This window comes from Hemiscyllium ocellatum, chromosome 10, assembly GCF_020745735.1.
Source record: "Hemiscyllium ocellatum isolate sHemOce1 chromosome 10, sHemOce1.pat.X.cur, whole genome shotgun sequence".
Lineage (NCBI taxonomy): Eukaryota > Metazoa > Chordata > Chondrichthyes > Orectolobiformes > Hemiscylliidae > Hemiscyllium > Hemiscyllium ocellatum.
The window spans coordinates 93707499-93727810 of record NC_083410.1 but is presented as its reverse complement, the minus strand read 5'-3'; the positions used below and the strand labels follow the sequence as shown (position 1 = coordinate 93727810).

General features: G+C 41.3%; 1 protein-coding gene across 1 annotated transcript in view; it reads right to left on the bottom strand.

The window, feature by feature from the left end:
• Positions 1-455: 455 nt before the first annotated feature.
• Positions 456-20312, bottom strand: part of LOC132819855 (ras-related protein Rab-32-like) — a 31154-nt gene continuing 11297 nt past the window's right edge. The window contains exons 2-3 of the mRNA XM_060831735.1: positions 12335-12615; positions 456-939 (exon numbers count right to left, since the gene is read on the bottom strand). Of these exons, the coding sequence (XP_060687718.1) occupies positions 790-939; positions 12335-12615 (431 nt within the window). The 3' untranslated portion in view covers positions 456-789. The remainder of the gene's footprint in view (positions 940-12334; positions 12616-20312) is intronic.

Sequence of the window (20312 nt, the reverse complement as noted above, 5' to 3'; positions counted from 1 at the left end):
TACCACTTGGATGAATAAATCCTTTTAAAAACGAAGCAACTTCATTCTTGGGATGTGGGTGTCACCAGCATTCTATAATTACCAAAGAAGATGTGATCTATTTGAAGTGGACTTTTGAGTGAATGATCCCTTGTTCGGTGAGAAAGGAGGCGTTATGAAGTTTGGAGACAAACAGCTTCAGAATATAATGGGACTACTATCTGCTACATTCTGGGCTTGGTGGACCCCAGCCAATCCATAAAGCCGGATGGGCCTATGGTGCTGCTGCTTTGTTGTGATACTGCAATGCCATTCTGTGGTCACTGTGTCCACTTAAAATGGATAAACTAAACTCAACAGCAGAATTTACAAGCGACACCTTTTGAAATACTTTACCCAATTTACAATGCACACAGATTTCAAACAATCCACAGACTGACATACAGGTAAAATGTCGTACCAGCAAACAAAATCTTTTAATAGATGTAACACAATTCTTGCTGTTATAGAGCAGTGTAAGAAAACACTAAGACAAAGTGAGATAGTCTATAAAAATTAAACAGACTAAACAACTGTTATAATGTTATTTCAAAAAGGTTACAGAAACCATGACATGAAAAAGACAAAGTATTTTTCTCTCCATTCCATTCCTAATTAAAACGAAGAGGAACACTTCTGTTTAAATAATGATTAGCTGAAGGTATATTAATCTCATCGAGCAGTCATCCTTTTGGACATAGAAAAGATCATCCAGGGACTGTGGTCTCCAAAGCTTATAAAAAGAAGTGTTAATGGGAGAGGGGCAAAATGTTAGCAGCATTGTGCCTTTTTATCAACCTCTTCAGATTCATCTGTTAGTTTTATATTATCTGCATCAGTATTCTCAGTTAGATAGATGAAGTCACTGTCCAGAATATTCTTCACCAGAAACCGTGTTGCTTCATCAATGTTTATGTTCTCCTGCAAGCATCAGGAAAAATAAATATTATGTTATTACAAGTAAACATTGTAATATTATGAACATGTAAGAAAGATTAAAAAGAATCCTGTGTTCAAATGGCACATTGCATAACCTCTCTACACTCAATGAAGTAGTTTAAAAGTGTAGATATGATTGCAACACATGAAAAGAAACGACCAATTTGCACTTGGCATGATTCCATAAACAGCATTGCAATGTGCCCAGATAAACCTATTGTTAAAAATGATGTTGCTTGACAATTTACTAAGCCACTGGGGCGAACTTGCTGTCTCACCCAGAGACAAGAGTATGCATCATCAAGTTCAACAGTTAGTCAATGGGAATTCTTCCCCCGATTTTATTTTTCTGTCCATCCTTTTAAAACCATTGCATTCTCTAGATCATCAAACCCCCTCCACCAACAACTTAGAGAGGTGCCCAATCTAATGAATTAGGCATTTTCTCCCAAATATGAATCAAACTAGGTCATCCTTATATCATTATAACCACATTTATTTGTATTTGCACTATCAGAACATCAATTTGTATGGAATGATTCATTCAATTAAATACGTAGACTTCAGTTTTGTCTTTTGATTATTTTTGTCGCTGCTGACCTTATTTTGCCTACAAAATGAAAAGGATTCTGGGAAGGCAGCCCTATTTTAGCAGGTACCATTTGATGAAATGCAAGCCAAGGTTAAGCAACCTTTCCACATTATTTAACTTGCAGGATCCTACAAACAGGTCTGCTTGTTAGATATGGCTTGATGGACCACACTCATATCTCTGGGCCATAAAATGAGTTCTCCCCAGTGGACTGGCCCATCCTCATGCAAAATCACTTAACATAATCTCCCGTATCTTTTTTATCACTGTATCTTTTTGACAAGCTTGCATTATGTTTTCCTGTATACTCCATCTTACCACAAGGTTACTATTAGGGGGTCTGTATACTACTCCCCCAAGTGACTTCTCATTTCTACCCAAACCATTGTTACATTCTGGTTTCCTGAACTTAGGTAATCTCTCTCTCTTTTGTACTAATGGAGTATAATTTGAGTACTTTTAAAAAATGTTTTATTCTGACTCTGAACCTTGAGTAAGTCAAGTACTTTTCAGAACTTTGTATTCCTATGCTAAATTATTTTTTTTACTCCTTCAATTCTATAACAAACACTTAAAGTACCTGTACCTAGGTATCCAGAACCTTAGATAGCACCAAAGCAGCAACTTTATAAAGGTTTCACTGCACTCATTTGAGTGCACATGACAATAAAGACTATTCTATTCTAATGTCACCATCTACGAATAGCTTTAGTTTCTTGTCCTTCTTGAATGCCATGTACCCTTCAATATTCAAGATCCAATCCATGTCATCCAGTAGTTATGTTTCTGCAATCAGATGACACTTTTTTTTATTTATAAATGCACTATCAGAAAATTCATTTGTAATGAATGCTCCATGCAATCAGATGCATAGCCTTTTAGTTTGATCCTTTGATTAGTTTTGTAACCACTAGATTTATTTGTTGTTTTACTCAGAGTTATATTTACTCTCCATCCCTTCCAGTCACAGTCTGTTTCTAATTGCCCTTATTAATACCTTTTTCCATGTCCAGTCTCTACTCTTTGATTTACCATATCGTCTCAAATTTGAATCCTTATCTCCAGAATATAGTTTTAAACCCTCTCTATGCCCCTGGTTCAGGGGCTCACTTGCCTCAGCACAACTCAGATATAGACCATTCCAACAATATAGCCTCCATCTTCCCCAGTATTGATACTAGTGCCTCATAAACCTGAATGCACCTCTTCTGCACTAGTCTTTGGATCACACATGAATTTCTTCATCTTAATTAACCCACACAAATTTACATGCGGTTCAGGTACCAATCCTGAAATTATTACCTTTGAGGTTTGTTTTGTTTAATTTGATGCTGTGCTCTTGTACTGACTCTGCAGAACCTCTTTCCTCACCTGCCTATCGCATGGATGCTTAAGCAGATCTTGATGACTGGTCCTCCACCTTCCACATAAATCCCTCTCAACCCTGTGCAGATCTTCTGAACCCTGGCACCAGATGGGTGACAAGGAGTTCTGGATTCTCTGCAGAGTACAGTGTCAGTCCACCCCTCACTACACATTCCCTAGCTACCATACCATTCTTTTTCACTAGCTCCACCTGAATGCCTCGGTCAGTTCGCACATCCACTGCAACCCTCATTCTCATCCAAATAGGCCTGAACACACCAGAAATCACCTGCACAACTGCAACGGCTGAGGCTCCTGCTCTTTTGCCTTTGGGCTCCCATTACCTGCCTCACTTACTGTCACACCCTCCTCTATCCAGTCTATGACCAAATCAGATCAATCACCCATTCCTACAGGGTATGACAAGGTCCTGGAATTAAATGCCCAGGTAACTTCCCGCCCTCCCTGACAAATCAGTGCCTGTAGTTTGGCTTCCAGCTCACTGTGAGCCATGACACTTACTGCATGCCAGATTGTCTGAGGTCATACCAGCACCCAGGACCTCCGACATTCTACATCAACTGCCCTGCCATCTTTATTGTGCTGTAATTAAGTAATTGATTATATTATTGATTCATTATTAAATAAACATGTGTTTTTTCTCACTATCATTCTTCCAAAGGGCTGTGGGCCAACTGGAAACAAACCTATAATCAAAAGACTGATGTTTTATCAAAGGCAGATTAAATGGCGTTTAGGTACAGATTATTTAAAATCCAACTGAATGGCAGAACAGGTCACTTGTTCCTGCTCCTATGATAAGTCAGGTTGGCAGCTTGCCTGTGACACGCCCAAATCACAACTATTCCACCCTCGCATCTCAACACACTTACACCCAGCACAAAGAACATTATTAAAAGATCCTAAGTGATTTGAAAGAGTCAATTGCTGTTAATCTCTAGCCTTCTTTTGGAAAGTTCACATGTTTAGGAAGAAATTGTGAAACTCCATTTAGAAAGATCACTTAATTTTCCCTTTTTGTATATCCATTCTTTATTTACTCTGATCATTGCCAAATCTACCACCTGGTCAACACTCAAATGCTCTTTCCCACTCCAGTTTCATATTACACTCTCCTAAACTAAAAGTGACTTTGCACACATTGCTAGCAACTCCCTTCAACATTTTCCCTCTCTTCATTTCTTCGTAACATTATTTAGGAAACATTCAGTCCCACTCTCTGAAACTCCTTTCTCTAACCTCCACAAACTTATCACTTTGCCAAAATTTTATTTCACCCTGTGACTCACTCCCCCAAAAATGAAGCACCCCCATGAATGACTAATCTACCAAAGCTCAGTTCTCAGTCACTGCTTCAAATCTCTCCTTGCAATATTTTATTCCTTGTTACCACTCTAAATCGCTCTCTAGTCTCAGAGATTAGTTATTCCTCTCCCCTCATAGGTGGGGAGGTGATAGGGTAGTAGTAATGTCACTGGACTAAACCGCCAGGCTAATATTCTGGGGACAGGGGTCCGAATCCCTCCATGACAGATGATGAAATCGGCAAATAAATTACTGAATTCAATTTAAAAAAACTAGTTTAACGTTGATCATGTCACCATTTTCAAGTGTTACAAACATCTACCTGGTTTATTAATGTTCTTTAGGTGAGAAACACTGCTGTCCCGACCTGGTCTGGATTACATGCAACTCCAGATCCACAACAACGTAGTTAACTCTTCACTACCCTCTGGGCAGTTAGGGATGGATGATAAATACCAGTGACACCAACATACCATGAGTGAATATTAAAGAAAAACTATAACTTCTCCTCTGTTCTTAATGGAAATAAATGAGGGCATTACTTGGAAACATTATATTAAAAAGGTGCAAAAGAGGTTTGAGAAGATTTGTAGCTCAGGTTGAGGTTCTGGATATAAGTTTGCTCGCTGAACTGGAAGGTTTGTTTTCAGACGTTTCGTGACCATGCGAGGTAACATCATCAGTGAGCCTTCAGTGAAGCATTGGTGTTAGTGACCCTCTCTCTATTTACATGTTTAGGTTTCCTTGGGTTGGTGACATCATTTCCTGTTCTTTTTCTCAGGAGGTGGTAATTGTGATCCAAGTCAACGTGTTTATTGATAGAGTTCCGGTTGAATGCCATGCTTCTAGGATTTCACATGCATGTCTCTGTTTGGCTTGTCCTAGGATAGATGTGTTGCCCCAATCAAAGTGATGCCTTTCCTCATTTGAATGTAAAGATACTAATGAGAGTGGGCCATGTCTTTTTGTGGCTAGTTGATGTTCATGTGTGCTGGTGCTAATTTTCTACCTGTTTGTCCAATGTAGTGTTTGTTACAGTTCTTGCAAGGTATTCTGTAAAACAGCAGTTAATTAACTTGAAAGGCCCTATACAGACAACAAGCAAAACTAATGTCATTTACAAACTTCAGCAGAAAACTAGCCACCAAGATACATGAACATAAAGGAACAGAAAATGACATCACCACAGGAAATGACGTCACAGATCCATGAAAACATAAACACACAAACAGAAAGCGGGTCACTAACATTAATGCTTCACAGGAGGCTCACTGATCATGTTACCTCGTATGGTGATGAAACATCTGAAAATGAACATTCCAGCTTAGTGAGCAAACTTCACATCCAGAAGGTGCAAAAGAATTGCAGGAGCATTCATTTACATAATAAGTAATTCCCAAGTTGTATTAAGGCGAAGGACATTGAAGACTATTAATGAATTGAAGACTATTAATGAACTGGAGACAAGCAGAGGAACCAGCGAAGAATGAACAAAGAAATAATAAAGAAAGAGAAATTAGAACAAGAGAATATAAAACAGACTGTAAAACCTCCAATAAACACATAGAACAGAGAGCGGAACAGTACAGAAAGAGGCCCTTTGGTCCACTATGTCTGCACTGACCCAATGATACATTATAAACTAATGTGATCTGCCAGCACATGGTTCATATCTCTCTTTTCCCTGCCTTTTCACGTGTCTGTCTAAATGTCTCTTGAACATTGCTATCGCATCTGTTTTTATCACCTCCTCTATGTAAGGGAGGAGAGCAGTTAAAGAAAGCGACTCTGGGGAAATAATAAAGGAAAAACAAAAAAGAAGTAACTTTAAATAGGTATTTTGCATCAGTTTTTAAAGGAAAAGGTAAAAAAAATCCTAAGAATAATAAAAAAGTAAGAGCCAAAAGGAAGGGAGAAACTTCCAACAATCAAGATCAGGAATATGTACTGGGAAAACTGAAGAGACTGACAGGTTGACAAATGTTCTGGATCCAATGATCTGCATCCTAGGGTCTTAAGAGTTCTGGAAAAGGGATTGGAAAGCTACAAGAAAAGGATGAAAATTGAAAGCAGGAAAATTTGGGCCAGTTAATCTAACATCTGAAAAATGCAAAAGCGTATTACTAAGGAGGTAGTAACAGGATACTTAGAAAATCATAATAGAACCTGGCAGAGTCAACAGTTTTGTGAGAGGGAAACAGTGCTTAAACAAAATTGGAGCTATTTGAGGATATATCGAGCAGAGTGGATGAAAAAGAATTGGTGAATGTTAGGATCTTAAGGGCTAAGTTTCAAAAATAAAATTGAGTTTTTCCATTAATTTAGCAATGAACAGAACATAACATTATAAAGTTACATTGCAGGCTTAAATAAGAGTATACAAGCTTCAAGGGAAATTGCAGCCAGTTAAATCATGATTGATTTAATTTGTATTTTGGAGCTTGAGTCAGTTGTTTTCAGAAAGTATAAGTAGAAACACCCCTCAGTACTGCCTTGTCTGCTGAGAGGTGAATCATGTGGAGATGTTTCCCTCATGGTGAATCTAAACAGAGTTTAAAATAAGAGGTCTCTCAACTAAAGCAAAGATGGGGAGGCATTTCTTCTGTCTGATCATTGTTATACTGTGGAATTCTCTGCATAAGGAGGCTTGGTCATTGGACACATTCTAGATCACATTAAGCAGATTTTTCATCAACAATAGAGTGAAGGATTATGGGGAAGGCCAGGAACAGGAGTTGAGGCCACAATCACGTCGAGAGATTGAAAGGCCCGCTCCTGTTTCCAGCTTCTTATGATCTTTGAAAGGTTTTAAATATCGAGTATATCCAGAATAGTTTTCTGAAACAATTAGAGATATTTTTAATACAAACTGTTCAGACATATCATGATGTGCATCTGGAGTGGGTGGCTCTTTAACCCAGGCTTTTTGAACCACACTACTATTTCTACACCATCAAAAACAACTAGGACTACCAAGAAGGAAGGCCACAGTATATTTGGCAAACGAGATTTAGTTTATAATCTTAGCTGTTCTTTAACAGTGATCACCACCTAACTGAGTTCAACACAGAGTTTGAAAGGGAGACAGATGAAGCATTTATGAAAATTTTAGGTTTAGGAGAGGCTAACTTCAGTGGGTCAGAAAGTACCACAGCAGACTGGGCAAATCTGTTAGAGGACAAAATGGATCACTGGGAGGTATTCAAAAACAAAGCTGGTGTGTCAAAGAACGCGTTATACCTATTAAGAGCTAGAAACCCTGCAGTGTGCCCCTTGCCCAACGAGTCCACGCTGACCCTCTGAGCAGCATCCCACCCAGACCCATGCCCCGACCCTACTCTTGTAACCCTGCATTTCCAGGGCTAATCTATAGCCAATCCACTTAATCTGTGCACCTTTAAACAAGAGTTATACTTATCAAAAACAAAGAGCCATAGATAAAAAAGAAAAAAAAGACAACATAGAGCTGAAAGTAAAAGCATACAAAGGTGCAATAAAAAAGAATAGACATAGGTGGATGGGAAAAATATAAACAGCAAGAGCTGACAAAGTGAGCTACAAAAATTCTGAAAAGAACTTGCGAAGGAAATCAACACAAAAAAAACCCAATTACATTTGGACAAAATAGATATAGTCAGGAGCTACGTGGTTCCTTGAAAACTAATACTGGTGATGTTGTCATGAAAATAAGGAAATAGCTGAATAATTACTTGTGTTAGTATTTACAGTACAGGAAGAGGTCAGGATGTCAAATTTGCCAAGGGCATTGTTTCTAAAGCAAGGACAGGGACTCAAAGTTAATATAAGCAAGCTAACAGTAATGGAAAAATTAAATTACAGGTGCCTTAACTACAAATTTCCAACATTATCCTAATTCAGGAATGTTTTTTTCAGATTGAAATACTGTGCAAACTATTCCACTACTTGAGAAAATAATAGAATTATAAATTAGTTTAACATTTGCTAGATTCTGCGAAAAAAAGGATGACTGATCACTTGAAAAAAAATTCAGCTGAGCCGAGAACCAGAATGGATTTGTAGAAAGTAGGTCAGGTTTGACAAAGCTTAATTACTTTGAAGAAGTGTCTGAATTTCTGGATAGTGTTATGTACAGAATGGGCCTGAGCAGGTATTTGAAAAATTCCCTCATAAGGGATGGGTTGGTTATAGCTTGAAGGTGACAGAATTGAAGGCAAATTAGTGATTGGATTGAGAAGTGACTGAACAACAGGAAGCAAGGGAATATCGATTGTGGACAAGTAAACTTATTGGTATTATAAGGATCTGCACTGGCTCCTTAACTTTTCACCACATTTATTAATTATTTAAATGATCAAACAGAATGTCAAATTTGTGAATGACATAAAAAGTGTTGGTATTGTAAGGAGTGTAAACACTTCAGATCAAAAAATGGTAACAGTTAATTCTTACATAAACCTCTGAGATTCCCCTCAATTCTGGGCTTTTGTGTATCCCAATTTTATTTGCACCACCATGGAAAACTAGGGCTTCAGTTGGTTAAGTCCGAAGCTCTGAAATCCCCTCTCCACAGTTCCCTGTTTCGACCTAGCTTTCTTTCTTGAAGACACTCCTCACAATCGTTCTTTTTGACCAATCTTTTAGACACCTTACATAACAAGGTGTATCAGTATTCAAATGGCTAATTCTCCCTTATTCCATGAGATCTAACCTTGCTAACCAGTCTACCATGAGGAACCCTGTTGAACGCCTTACTGAAGTCCATATCGATCACATCCACTACTCATCAATCCTATTTTTCACTTCTTCAAAAAACTCAATCAAGTTGCTCAGACATGATTTCCAACACACAAAGCATGTTGACTATCCCTAATTAGTCCTTGCCTTTCCAAATATATGTAAATCCTGTCCCTCAGGATTTCCTCCAACAACTTGCCCACCACCGATGTCAGGCTCACCGATCTATAATTCCCTGGCTTTTCTTTATCACCTTTCTTAAATAGTGGCACCACAGTGGCCAACCTCCAGTCTTCCAGCACCTCACCTGTGACTATTGATGACTAGGGCCCAGCAATCAGTTCCCTAGCTTCCCCCGGAGTTCTAAGATACACCTGATCAGATCCTGGGGATTTATCCACCTTTAAGCATTTTAAGGCATCCAGCACCATCTCCTCTGTAATATGGACATTTTTCAAGATGTCACCATCTATTTCCCCACATTTTATATCTTCCATGACCTTCTTTATAGTAAACACTGATGCAAAATATTTGTTTAGTATCTCTCCCATTGCCTGCGGGGCCATATATTCTTCTTTGTTACCCTTTTGTACTTAATGTATTTATAAAATCCCTTTGGATTCTCCTTAATCCTATTTGCCAAAGCTATCTCATGCCCCCATTTTGCCCTTCTAACTTCCCTCTTAAGTATAGTCATACTGCCTTTGTATTCTTGTAAGGATTCACGTGATCTCTGCTGTCTATACCTGACATATACTTCCTTCTTTTCTTAACCAAAACAGGATTATACTGTCTCTGAATTCTTGTTTTCTCATTTTTGAAGGCTTCCCATTTTCCAGCCATCCCTTTACCTGCGAACATCCACCTTCAATCAGTTTTTGACAGTTCTTGCCTAAAACTGTCAAAATTGACCTTCCTCCAACTTAGAAATTCAACTTTTAGATCCAGTCTATCCTTTTCTATTACTATTTTAAAACTCATCGAATTGTGGTCGCTGGTCCCCAAAGTGCACCCCCACTGACATCTCAGTCACCTGTCCTGCCTCATTTCCCAACAGTAGGTCAAGTTTTGCACCTTCTCTAGTCAGCACATCCACACACTGAATCAGAAAATTTTCTTGTCTACACTTCACAAATTCCTTTTCATCTAAACCCTAAACAGTCCCAATCTATGTTTAGAAAGTTAAAATCCCCTACCATAACCACCCTATTATTCTTACAGATAACTGAGATCTGCTTACTATTTTTTTCTCAATTTCCTGCTGACTATTGGGGAGTCTTTAATACAATCCCAGTAAGGTGATCATCCCTTTCTTATTTCTCAGTCCAAATAACTTCCCTGGGTGTATTCCCAGGAATATCCTCCCTAAGTACAGCCTTAATCCTTTCCCTCATCAAAAATGCCACTCCCCCCTCCTCTCTTGCCCCCCTTTCTATCCTTCCTATTGCATTTGTATCCTGGAACATTAAGCTGCCAGTCCTGTCCATCTCTGAGCCACATCTCTGTAATTGCTATGATATCCCAGTGTATGCCCTGCATTCATCTGCCTTCCCTGTCAAGCATCTTGCAATGAAATAAATGCAGTTCAACAGATCAGTCCTACTTTGTTCTCTGCTTTGTTCCTGCCTGCCCTGACTGTTTGACTTGCATCTGTAGACCTGCAAACAATTCTGGACACTAAACCTCAGGGCAGCAATATTAGCCTTTTTTTAAGAGATTACTTACAGTGTGGAAACAGGCCCTTCGGCCCAACAAGTCCACACCGACCCGCCGAAGCGCAACCCAACCATACCCCTACATATACCCCTTACCTAACACTATGGGCAATTTTAGCATGGCCAATTCACCTGACCCGCACATCTTTAGACTGTGGGAGGAAAACGGAGCACCCGGAGGAAACCCACGCAGACAAGGAGAGAACGTGCAAACTCCACACAGTCAGTCGCCTGAGACAGGAATTGAACCCGGGTTTCTGGCGCTGTGAGGCAGCAGTGCTAACCACTGTGCCACCGTGCCGCCCTCCCTCTTGGGAGGGAGAACAATGCAGATTTACTAGCATGATGTCTGGCATAGAAGGGTTAAGCTACGAGGAGAGCTTAAACAAATTAGCATTGCAATCCTTTGAATTTAGAAATTTAAGAATTGATTTGATTGAGGTTTTCAAGATATTAAGAGGAATAAGTATCATGAATAATTAACTTTGCAAGAAGCTTTCATTTTGAAATGCCCCTTTAACCTAAAACGAAATAGATAGCTGGACATGGAGTTGCTGGATTCTCGGCAAACCCCTTTTGCGTCCACATGACCTAGATACGCTATGCAATAGAGAAGAAACAGGTGGAAGCTGATTGAGGTACAAAGTTATCACTGGCTTTCTGCTGCAGCTGGGAGAGACTAGAGAAACACATGAAGACACACATCTCCTCCAGAAGACACAAGGAGATGTTTTCAGAGACTAAGAGTTCAGACAAACTGTGAAATTGCACTGAGTGACAATGGGTTTTCCAGCTGAATAAGAGGTCTCAGAGCATTATGGTGCTGAAGGAGGCCATTTGGCTCATTGTGTCAACACTGACAGGCAACAGGATGTTGTGGTGCAACAGTCAAAACTGTCTAGAAGAACTGATAGTGGGAGCAAGTGTCTCCTACAAATGAAAAATTGGTGTCATTTTTGATGCAAGGTTTCTGTGTTTATGAAATCTGGGGCAGATTAAGTTATGTTCATATGGAACTCCTGACCTAATCCCACGTGAATAAAAGAATGGAAGTGTCACCTGGTAGTATTTAGTGAAGGTGAAGGGTCTGCCTTCTAGCTGAAAAACTAGAGCCCCATGTCACCTTTATAGAGCAAGACCCACCATTGCACAGCTAGATGACACACTAATGTGACAGATCTTTCCTGGGATCAAAGATCCCTGGGCACTGAAGTCCTGACAAGCAAGAGCTTCGAGTCATTCATATGTTAGCAATCCTTCATTGATCAGTGGCACCACCAGGAAGTCAATGATCATTGCTGGTACTTCAGTCACTCAGACTGAAGGGCATACCTCTGTTGCTGATTGACCAGATTGTGTGTTTTTGTATTAGTTGTGGGTTAAATTTTAGCTAATTCCTGTTATTCTTCAAAATATTGCCTTTGGGTCCTTTACAACCACTTTGGAGAAAGTAGACAGGTTCTCAATTTAACTGTAAAACACCACCTCTGGTAGTACTGGGGAATGCTGTACTTCATTGGGAGTGTCAAGTCTCTTGACATAACCTACAACCTTAAGCTACTGCAGACACCTGGCCAGTAAGCCACAATGTGTTGTAACTGTGAGTTGACTAGAGAACTACCTTGCTGCAATACCCCAAGCAGACGGTTAAATTGTCACTAACCTTCGCTGAGGTTTCATACCACGCTATGAAACCATTGTCCTTGCAGTAGCGATCCATCGTCGCTGGGCTATTGTCCAAACCATCCCATTGTTGATCACATTTGTTTGCCAAGAGCACAGCAGGGATTGGCTTCCCATTGGGCAACTTCACTTTACTGTCCAAGTCACTCTTCCACTTCAGAACTGCGTCAAACGTTGAGCGTCTGGATACATCGAAGACTACAAAAGCTCCAACAGCTTCTTTATAATACACTCTCGTCATGTTGCCAAACCGTTCTTGACCTGCAGCAGTCAAAAAATTACCCCCAAAGTGAATGCAATCAATTTCATAAACAACAGGTTTTACTTTTTCCCTTTAAAACTAAGAACATGTCGTACAGACACAGGCTAGGTCCATTTTCACAACCCACGTGACTCTCTTCCAACATCTCTCTCACTTACGCATTTAGTACCTCTTTAAACGCATCTACACCATTATATTTGAGATGTAAATAACACTAATTGGGTGTGACCTGTCCTTCCTAGCTGCCCTGAGAAGGTGATGATGTATCTTGAATTGTTCGCCATTATCAGGGTTAAAATGCTAAAAGTCATATTTCCTTACATCTTGGATCAATAATCTTTCCCATACAAAACAATGGCTTCAAAATATATGCTTTCTTCTCATGGTGTTAATTTCTGTTCCAATAATCTGAGTATTTTTTGTAGGAAACGCCTGTGTGAGGAGGTAGGTGATTTGAACAGCATTCAGTATAATAGACATAAGGTAGGGGGATATCTCAACCATAGTGCAGAAAGTTATTGGTTAATAACACCATGACTTATAGGATTGAAACACAGTTAATTCAGAAAATCTTATTTGGGAGAAGTAGCTTTGAAGTAAACATTCAGAACTATTTATATGGACAAACTGTTCGTAAATCAGATTCGAGAGATTTTAACTGTGAAAAATACCTTTGATGTGGGTAAAATACAGCGTATAAAGAAGCTACTTTCAACAGATCTACAGAGGGCTCAAAAGATCAAACTAGAGAATGAAAGCCACACTCTGAACTTAGTTCAGCCAACCATCTATTTGAGATATCAATAAAAAATCAATAATCTTCTCCATCATTAAGAGTCGTCTGCCTACAGAAAACATGCCATTTATTTTGTCCTCAAGTTTTTAATCAGAATTTCCTTCAGTTTGCTTCCTCCCTCTGTCAGGCAGTGTTTTCCCAGATCACAACAGCGTGTTGTGTCAATAAAATGTTCTCTCAAGCTGCCTTTGACAAAGGAACCAATAACCTCAAATTCGTGTCCTCTGGTTACAGATCCTTCTGCAACAGAAATGTTGCTTCTTATTTACTGTCAAAGCCTTTCTCGATTTTAAACGCCTCTGTTAAATCATCTTTTAGAAAAAACAGCCCCAGTTCCTCCTGCCTCTCCTAAGAGTTGGGATGATTGGGAAGATAGCTTGGTAAAGCTTCAGAATTAAGCCAGTCTTCCTGGCACAATGTGATTTTGCGAGCAGTAGGACAGTTGCCATATCGGTTACACTGTGCAAGCCCAATGGAGCCAATTAAGTTGTCAATTAAGGACCATTTCCCATCTTCCATGATGTCATGCCCAAGTTAGGGATGATAGATGGTGAGAGAGAACAAACACCAAAATCAGAGTACAGGAACAGGCCCTTCAGCCGTCCAAGCCAATGCCAACACGTTTTGCCCTTCCATAAAAAAATTGCCTTCACTTACAGGATACATATCGCTCTGTTCCCTTCCTGATCAAACTTGTGTTTGCTTCCACGACCTCCTCTGGCACTGGGTTCTAGGCACTCACCACCCTTTGTGTGAAAAACTTGCTTGCACATCTTTTTTAAACGTTCAACCCCACAGCTTGAATCTGTGTCCCCCATCCTGGGAAAAAGCTTCAAACTTTCCACTCTATTTTTGCCATTCACAATCTTATAAAACTTCTATCTGCTCACTCCTTAGCCTCCTGCGTTCCAGTGAAAACCAATTTATCCAAAATTTTCTCACAGCTAAAATCCTCCAGATCAGGCAATATCCTGGTAAACCTTTTCTGTACCCTCTCCAAAGCATCCACATCCTTCTGGTCTTATGGTGACCACAACTGTAAGCAAAAGAGGAAACAGCTATGAGGGGAGACTGCCTAGTGAAATCAGGCTGCCTCCCAAAGAGATGGTGGAGTGAGGTCCTCTCTTTTTTTGGGCACTCCATCACCCTTAGAGCAGTCACGCGTGGCAATGGTGCTTCACTGCCCTCACTAACGGTGATGTCGGGGACACTGCTGATTGAGCTGGCAGCTCTTGGGGACAGGCTGCCATTAAGATGGCAACCTCAGATGATGTCTATCCAGGATGTGATGCTGGTTGATATGGGGGTGTCCTGCTGTTTTCAGCTCTGGGACCTCAGCTGCCTCCATTTTAATCAGAGGGAATCAAGACTTATGGGGGGAAAAAGAAGGAAAGTCAAGCCAAGGATAATCTGATATCATTGAATAGTGGAACAGAGTCAATGGGCTAAATGGGGTAAAAACAATGACTGCAGAGGTCTGGGGTGAGGAAGAGATGCGTTGGAGGGCATCTTTAACCACGTGGGAAGGGGAAATTGCGGTCTCTAAAGAAGGAGGCCATCTGGTGCGTTCTGTTTTTTCCTCTCCAGACATTCCCAACAGTACCCTTCCACCGACACACTCATTCGTTTGGCCGAACTGGTCCTCACCCTTAATAATTTCTCCTTTGAATCCTCCCACTTCCTCCAGACCAAAGGGGTAGCCATGGGCACACGTATGGGCCCCAGCTATGCCTGTCTCTTTGTTGGCTACGTAGAACAGTTGATCTTCCGTAATTACACCGGCACCACTCCCCACCTCTTCTTCCGCTACATCGATGACTACATTGGCGCCACCTCGTGCTCCCACAAGGAGGTTGAGCAATTCATCAACTTCACCAACACATTCCACCCTGACCTTAAATTTACCTGGACCATCTCTGACACCTCCCTCCCCTTCCTGGTACTCTCCTTCTCCATTAATGACGACCGACTTGACACTGACATTTTTTATAAACCCATCGACTCCCACAGCTACCTGGATTACACCTCTTCCCACCCTACCTCTTGCAAAAATGCCATCCCGTATTCCCAATTCCTCTGCCTCCGCCGTATCTGCTCCCAGGAGGACCAGTTCCCCCACAGAACACACCAGATGGCCTCCTTCTTTAGAGACCGCAATTTCCCCTCCCACATGGTTAAAGATGCCCTCCAACGCAGCTCGTCCACATCCCGCACCTCCGCCCTCAGACCCCACCTTCCAACCGTAACAAGAACAGAACGTCCCTGGTGCTCACCTTCCACCCTACAAACCTTTGCATAAACCAAATCATCCGCCGACGTTTCCGCCATCTCCGAAAAGACCCTACCACGAGGGATATATTTCCCTCCCCACCCCTTTCTGCCTTCCGCAAAGACCATTTCCTCCGTGACTACCTGGTCAGGTCCACACCCCCCTACAACCCACCCTCCCATCCTGGCACCTTCCCCTGCCGCTGCAGGAACTGTAAAACCTGAGGCCACACCTCCTCCCTCACCTCTATCTAAGGCCCTAAACGAGCCTTCCACATCCATCAAAGTTTTACCTGCACATCCACTAATGTCATTTATCGTATCCGTCGCTCCCGATGCGGTCTCCTCTACATTGGGGAGACTGGGCGCCTCATAGCTGAGCGCTTTAGGGAACATCTCCCGGACACCCGCACCAATCAACCACACCGCCCCGTGGCCCAACATTTCAACTCCCCCTCCCACTCTACTGAGGACATGGTGGTCCTGGGCCTCCTTCACCGCTGCTCCCTCACCACCAGACGCCTGGAGGAAGAACGCCTCATCTTCCACCTCGGAACACTTCAACCCCAGGGCATCAATGTGAACTGCAACAGTTTCCTCATTTCCCCATCCCCCATCTCACCCTAGTTCCAAACTTCCAGCTCAGCACTGTCCCCATGACTTGTCCAGACTTGTCCCATTTCCACCTATCCACTCCACCCTCTCCTCCCTGACCTATCACCTTCATCCCCTTCCCCACTCCCTATTGTACTCTATGCTACTTTCTCCCCACCCCCACCCTCCTCAAGTTTATCTCTCCATACTTCAGGCTGGCTGCCTTCAATGGACTAAATGATCTACATTTGCTATGTCTTATGGTCTTATCACATTCAGCCCAATATCTTCGCATATGGTAGTCTCCCTGGATACGTTCCAAGACCCATCATGGAAGCCTGAAACCGTGGATAATAGCGAATCATTAATTTAAATGGGAAATTTACCTCCTCGGCAGCCCCGGTCCCTGGTTCTGTTGTTTCCATGTTCAGGCTGCGGTAAACCACAGGTAACTGAAACTGGACCTGCTGTTCTGGGGTTGGCCTGTAATATGAAATACCTTATCTCTGGTACCTTTAAAAGGTGTATTTCTTCTGCTCTCTCCCTAAAGCCTTTCTACCTTTCCTAAAGCGCATTACCCAACACAGAACAGAGGGGCTTTTGCCCGAAACATTAATTCTCCCACTCCTCGTATACTGCCTGACCTGCTGTGCTTATGCAGCAACACATTCTCGACTCTAATCTTTAGCGTCTGCAGTCCTCACTTTCGCCTGCAGACACAATGTTCCAACTGAAGCTTAAACAGCACTTTATATAATTTCCTTCCTTTTTCACTGTAGAACCTTGATAAAGCCAAAGATCCCATATGCTTGTTAAAATGTTTAAGATATTTCCATGCTGGCACATTATCCTTGCAGACTCTGTGCAGGAGAGAAGCTGCTAGTTCCCTCCTGCCACCTCCTTTTTCCTTAGACTTGCAAATGCTTTATCTTCAGGTAATCAATTCTCTTCTGAAAGGTTGAGAATGGTTCCACCATGCTCTTAGGCAGTGCCTAATAAATAGATATAATGTAGATTAAAAAAAACTGGGCAACTCCACTATTACTTTTCCCATAATCTGCAAATATAACTGCTCAATGTTTTCTGTCACTCAACCATTTTAAATCCATGTTGTCATTGCCCTCTTCATTCCCTGGGCTTTTCCATGTCCAACACGTCTTTCATATTACAACTTCACGCACACCACACAACCATATTACGTTATCAACACTCTGAATTCAAAAAGCTCAAACAAATAAGCGCTTAACCAGTCCACACTGGCATTCCTCTATCAACCTACACCTGTCCAAGTAACTGTTAATTTTGACAATTGTTTTCACACTACCAAGACTAAGACCACATTTACTGGGTTTATCTTGATTTGTAAACAAGGGACAAACCTTCTGTAATTTGCCAATTCTCCAGCACCACTACTGTATCTATGGAGTAGTAGATGTCAATTTTGTTTCTGATCAAGCTCCTGAGAAGCTAAGTGGTTTACTGAGCACAATAGAAGTGTGAGTTTTCGCTGTATAAAAATGGGTGTGGTATCATTGAGTTCAGGTCTGTTATAATACTAGGTTATAGTACTGGTGGGTTTAAGTCTTTCATTGCAACTCTATAGATACAGGTGATACAGTGGGGTGGCACAAGGCTCACAGCGCCAGGGACCCGTGTTCGATTCCCACCTTGGGTCAGTCTGTGCAGAGTTTGCACATTCTCCCCGTGTCTGTGTGGGTTTCCTCCAGGAACTCCAGTTTCCTCCCACAGTCTGAAAGATGTGAAGGCCAGGTGAATTGGCCATGCTAAATTGCCCAGTGTTAGATTCATTAGTCAGGGATAAATGTAGCCGAATGGGTCTGGTGGGTTACACTTTGGAGGGTCGGTGTGCACTGGTTGGGACAAATGGCCTGTTTCCACACTGTAGGGAATCTAATATTAAATCAAATCCTAGTCCTATATATGCTTGTTACACTCCTAAGGAATTTCACATCCCTTCTTTTGAGTATGAAATAGCTCTAAATTAGGAAATGAAATGGAGAGAAGAACTAGAGAAAATTACAATCACTAAGGAGGTGGTACTGAGCAAATTGTTGGACTTATGGGCTGATAAAGTTGTGGGTGTGGATGGACTTTATCCTATGTCTTAAAAGGATCAGGAGAAAGTGAGGACTGCAGATGCTGGAGCTCAGGGTCAAGAGTGTAGTGCTGGAAAAGCACAGCAGGTCAGGCAGCACCCAAGGAGTAGGAGAATCGGTGTTTCGGGCATAAGCCCTTCAATCAGGAATCTTAAAAGAAGTGGCTAGTGAGATAGTTGATCATTGACTTTAATTTTCCAAAATTTCCTAGATTCAGGTAAAGTTCCATTTGATTAGAAAATAATAAATGTATGGTAATCTGGTACAGTCACCATGGTTTTGTGAAAGGGAATGCATGTTTAACCACATTATTGGAGTGGTTGTGTGAGAAATAACAAGAAATAACAAATGCATCGAGGGGAACCAGTGAATGTAGATTTCCAGAAGTCATTGATAAGGAGCCATATCAAAAGTTATGTGGAAAATAAAAGCTCATGGCTTAGGGTTATATCAAGCATTGTTGCACTCCACTGGGATGCTGCACTGGGGAATCATCGTAAAAGTTAAACATTTTACTCAGGTGTGCAAAATTCTCCAATTTATCTGGCTTTTTATACCCAGGTTACAAAATAAATGAGGTTTCTTTACTTAAAGAAGAATTATTATTTGTTACAAATAAATGGTGGTATCGTGGCTCACTGGTTAGCAATGCTGCCTCACAGCACCAAGCAGCTGGGTTTGATTCCCGCTTTGGGCAACTGTTTGTGTGGAGTTTCAATTTCTCCCCGTGTCCATGTGGGTTTCCTCTGGGGGTGCTCCGGTTTCCTTCCACAGTCCAAAGGTGTGCAGGTTAGGTGCATTGGCCATGCTAAATTACCCATAGTGCCCAGGGATTTGCAGGCTAGGTGGATTAGCCATGAGAAATGCAGGGTTACAGGGATAGAGTGGGTCTGGGTGAGAAGTTCTTTGGAGGGTTGGTGTAGACTCGATGGACCAATTGGCCTGCTTCCATACTGTAGGGATTCTATGATTATAACTACAGGTGAGCAACTATGAACTGCCAACTTATAACTGTCTGATTAAAACTCTAACCCTCTTATAAACATCCCCCCAGATGCACGTACAGACCTAGACTGACAAAATGAAATGGTGTTACTGGTGTAGGGATAAAAACTGGGAAGACAGTTCAATGGCCCATATCCACAGAATTTGCTGAGATGATCCTTTTGCTTGCCAACTTGTTAATATCGGTCTCGTCTTCACATTCTTGCCGTAAGCACTGATTTACTGGTTCACAAGTTGTAAAGTCTCTGACTAATTGGTTAGAAGCAATGGCATCCAGCAACTGGGGAGAGAAGGTTTTTTTTTAAACTCAGACTTTAGACTACTGCAGAGAGATATGTAACCTCTCCTTTCAAAGGACTGAAACGTTCTGGGAGGCGTGTTCACAGTTCAGCCATCCAGAAGCCAATCATATAGTTGTTGGCAGGCAGATGGCTTTTGCCATTGACAAATAGTCACAACTCCAGCTACTCATTACTCACAGTATGTACATGACTCCTTGCACCAGTTCATTTGCAATCCCTTTCACAATTCCTAGTTTTAAAACAGTCCTTTTCCCAATTCAGTCCACAATCAAAAATACAAAATAAATTTTAAAAATAGTCTTTGCAGCACAGATAGAAGATAGACTAGCTAACAAAACAGAGTAGGTTTAAATTGGTCATTTTCTGATCAATCTGATATAACGAACGGTGTGTCACAGGGATTAGTGCTAGGGCCTCAACTTTTTCCAATTTATGTCAATCAGTTGGATGAAGGAAACAAAGGTATAGTTACTAAATTAGTTGTTGATACAATGATAGATAGTGTAATCAGATGTGAAGAGGACATAAGGATACACATTAGGGATGTAGATAGGTTAAGCAAGTGGGCAGAGATCTGGTAGAGTAGCATAATGTGGAAAAATGTGGAATTATCC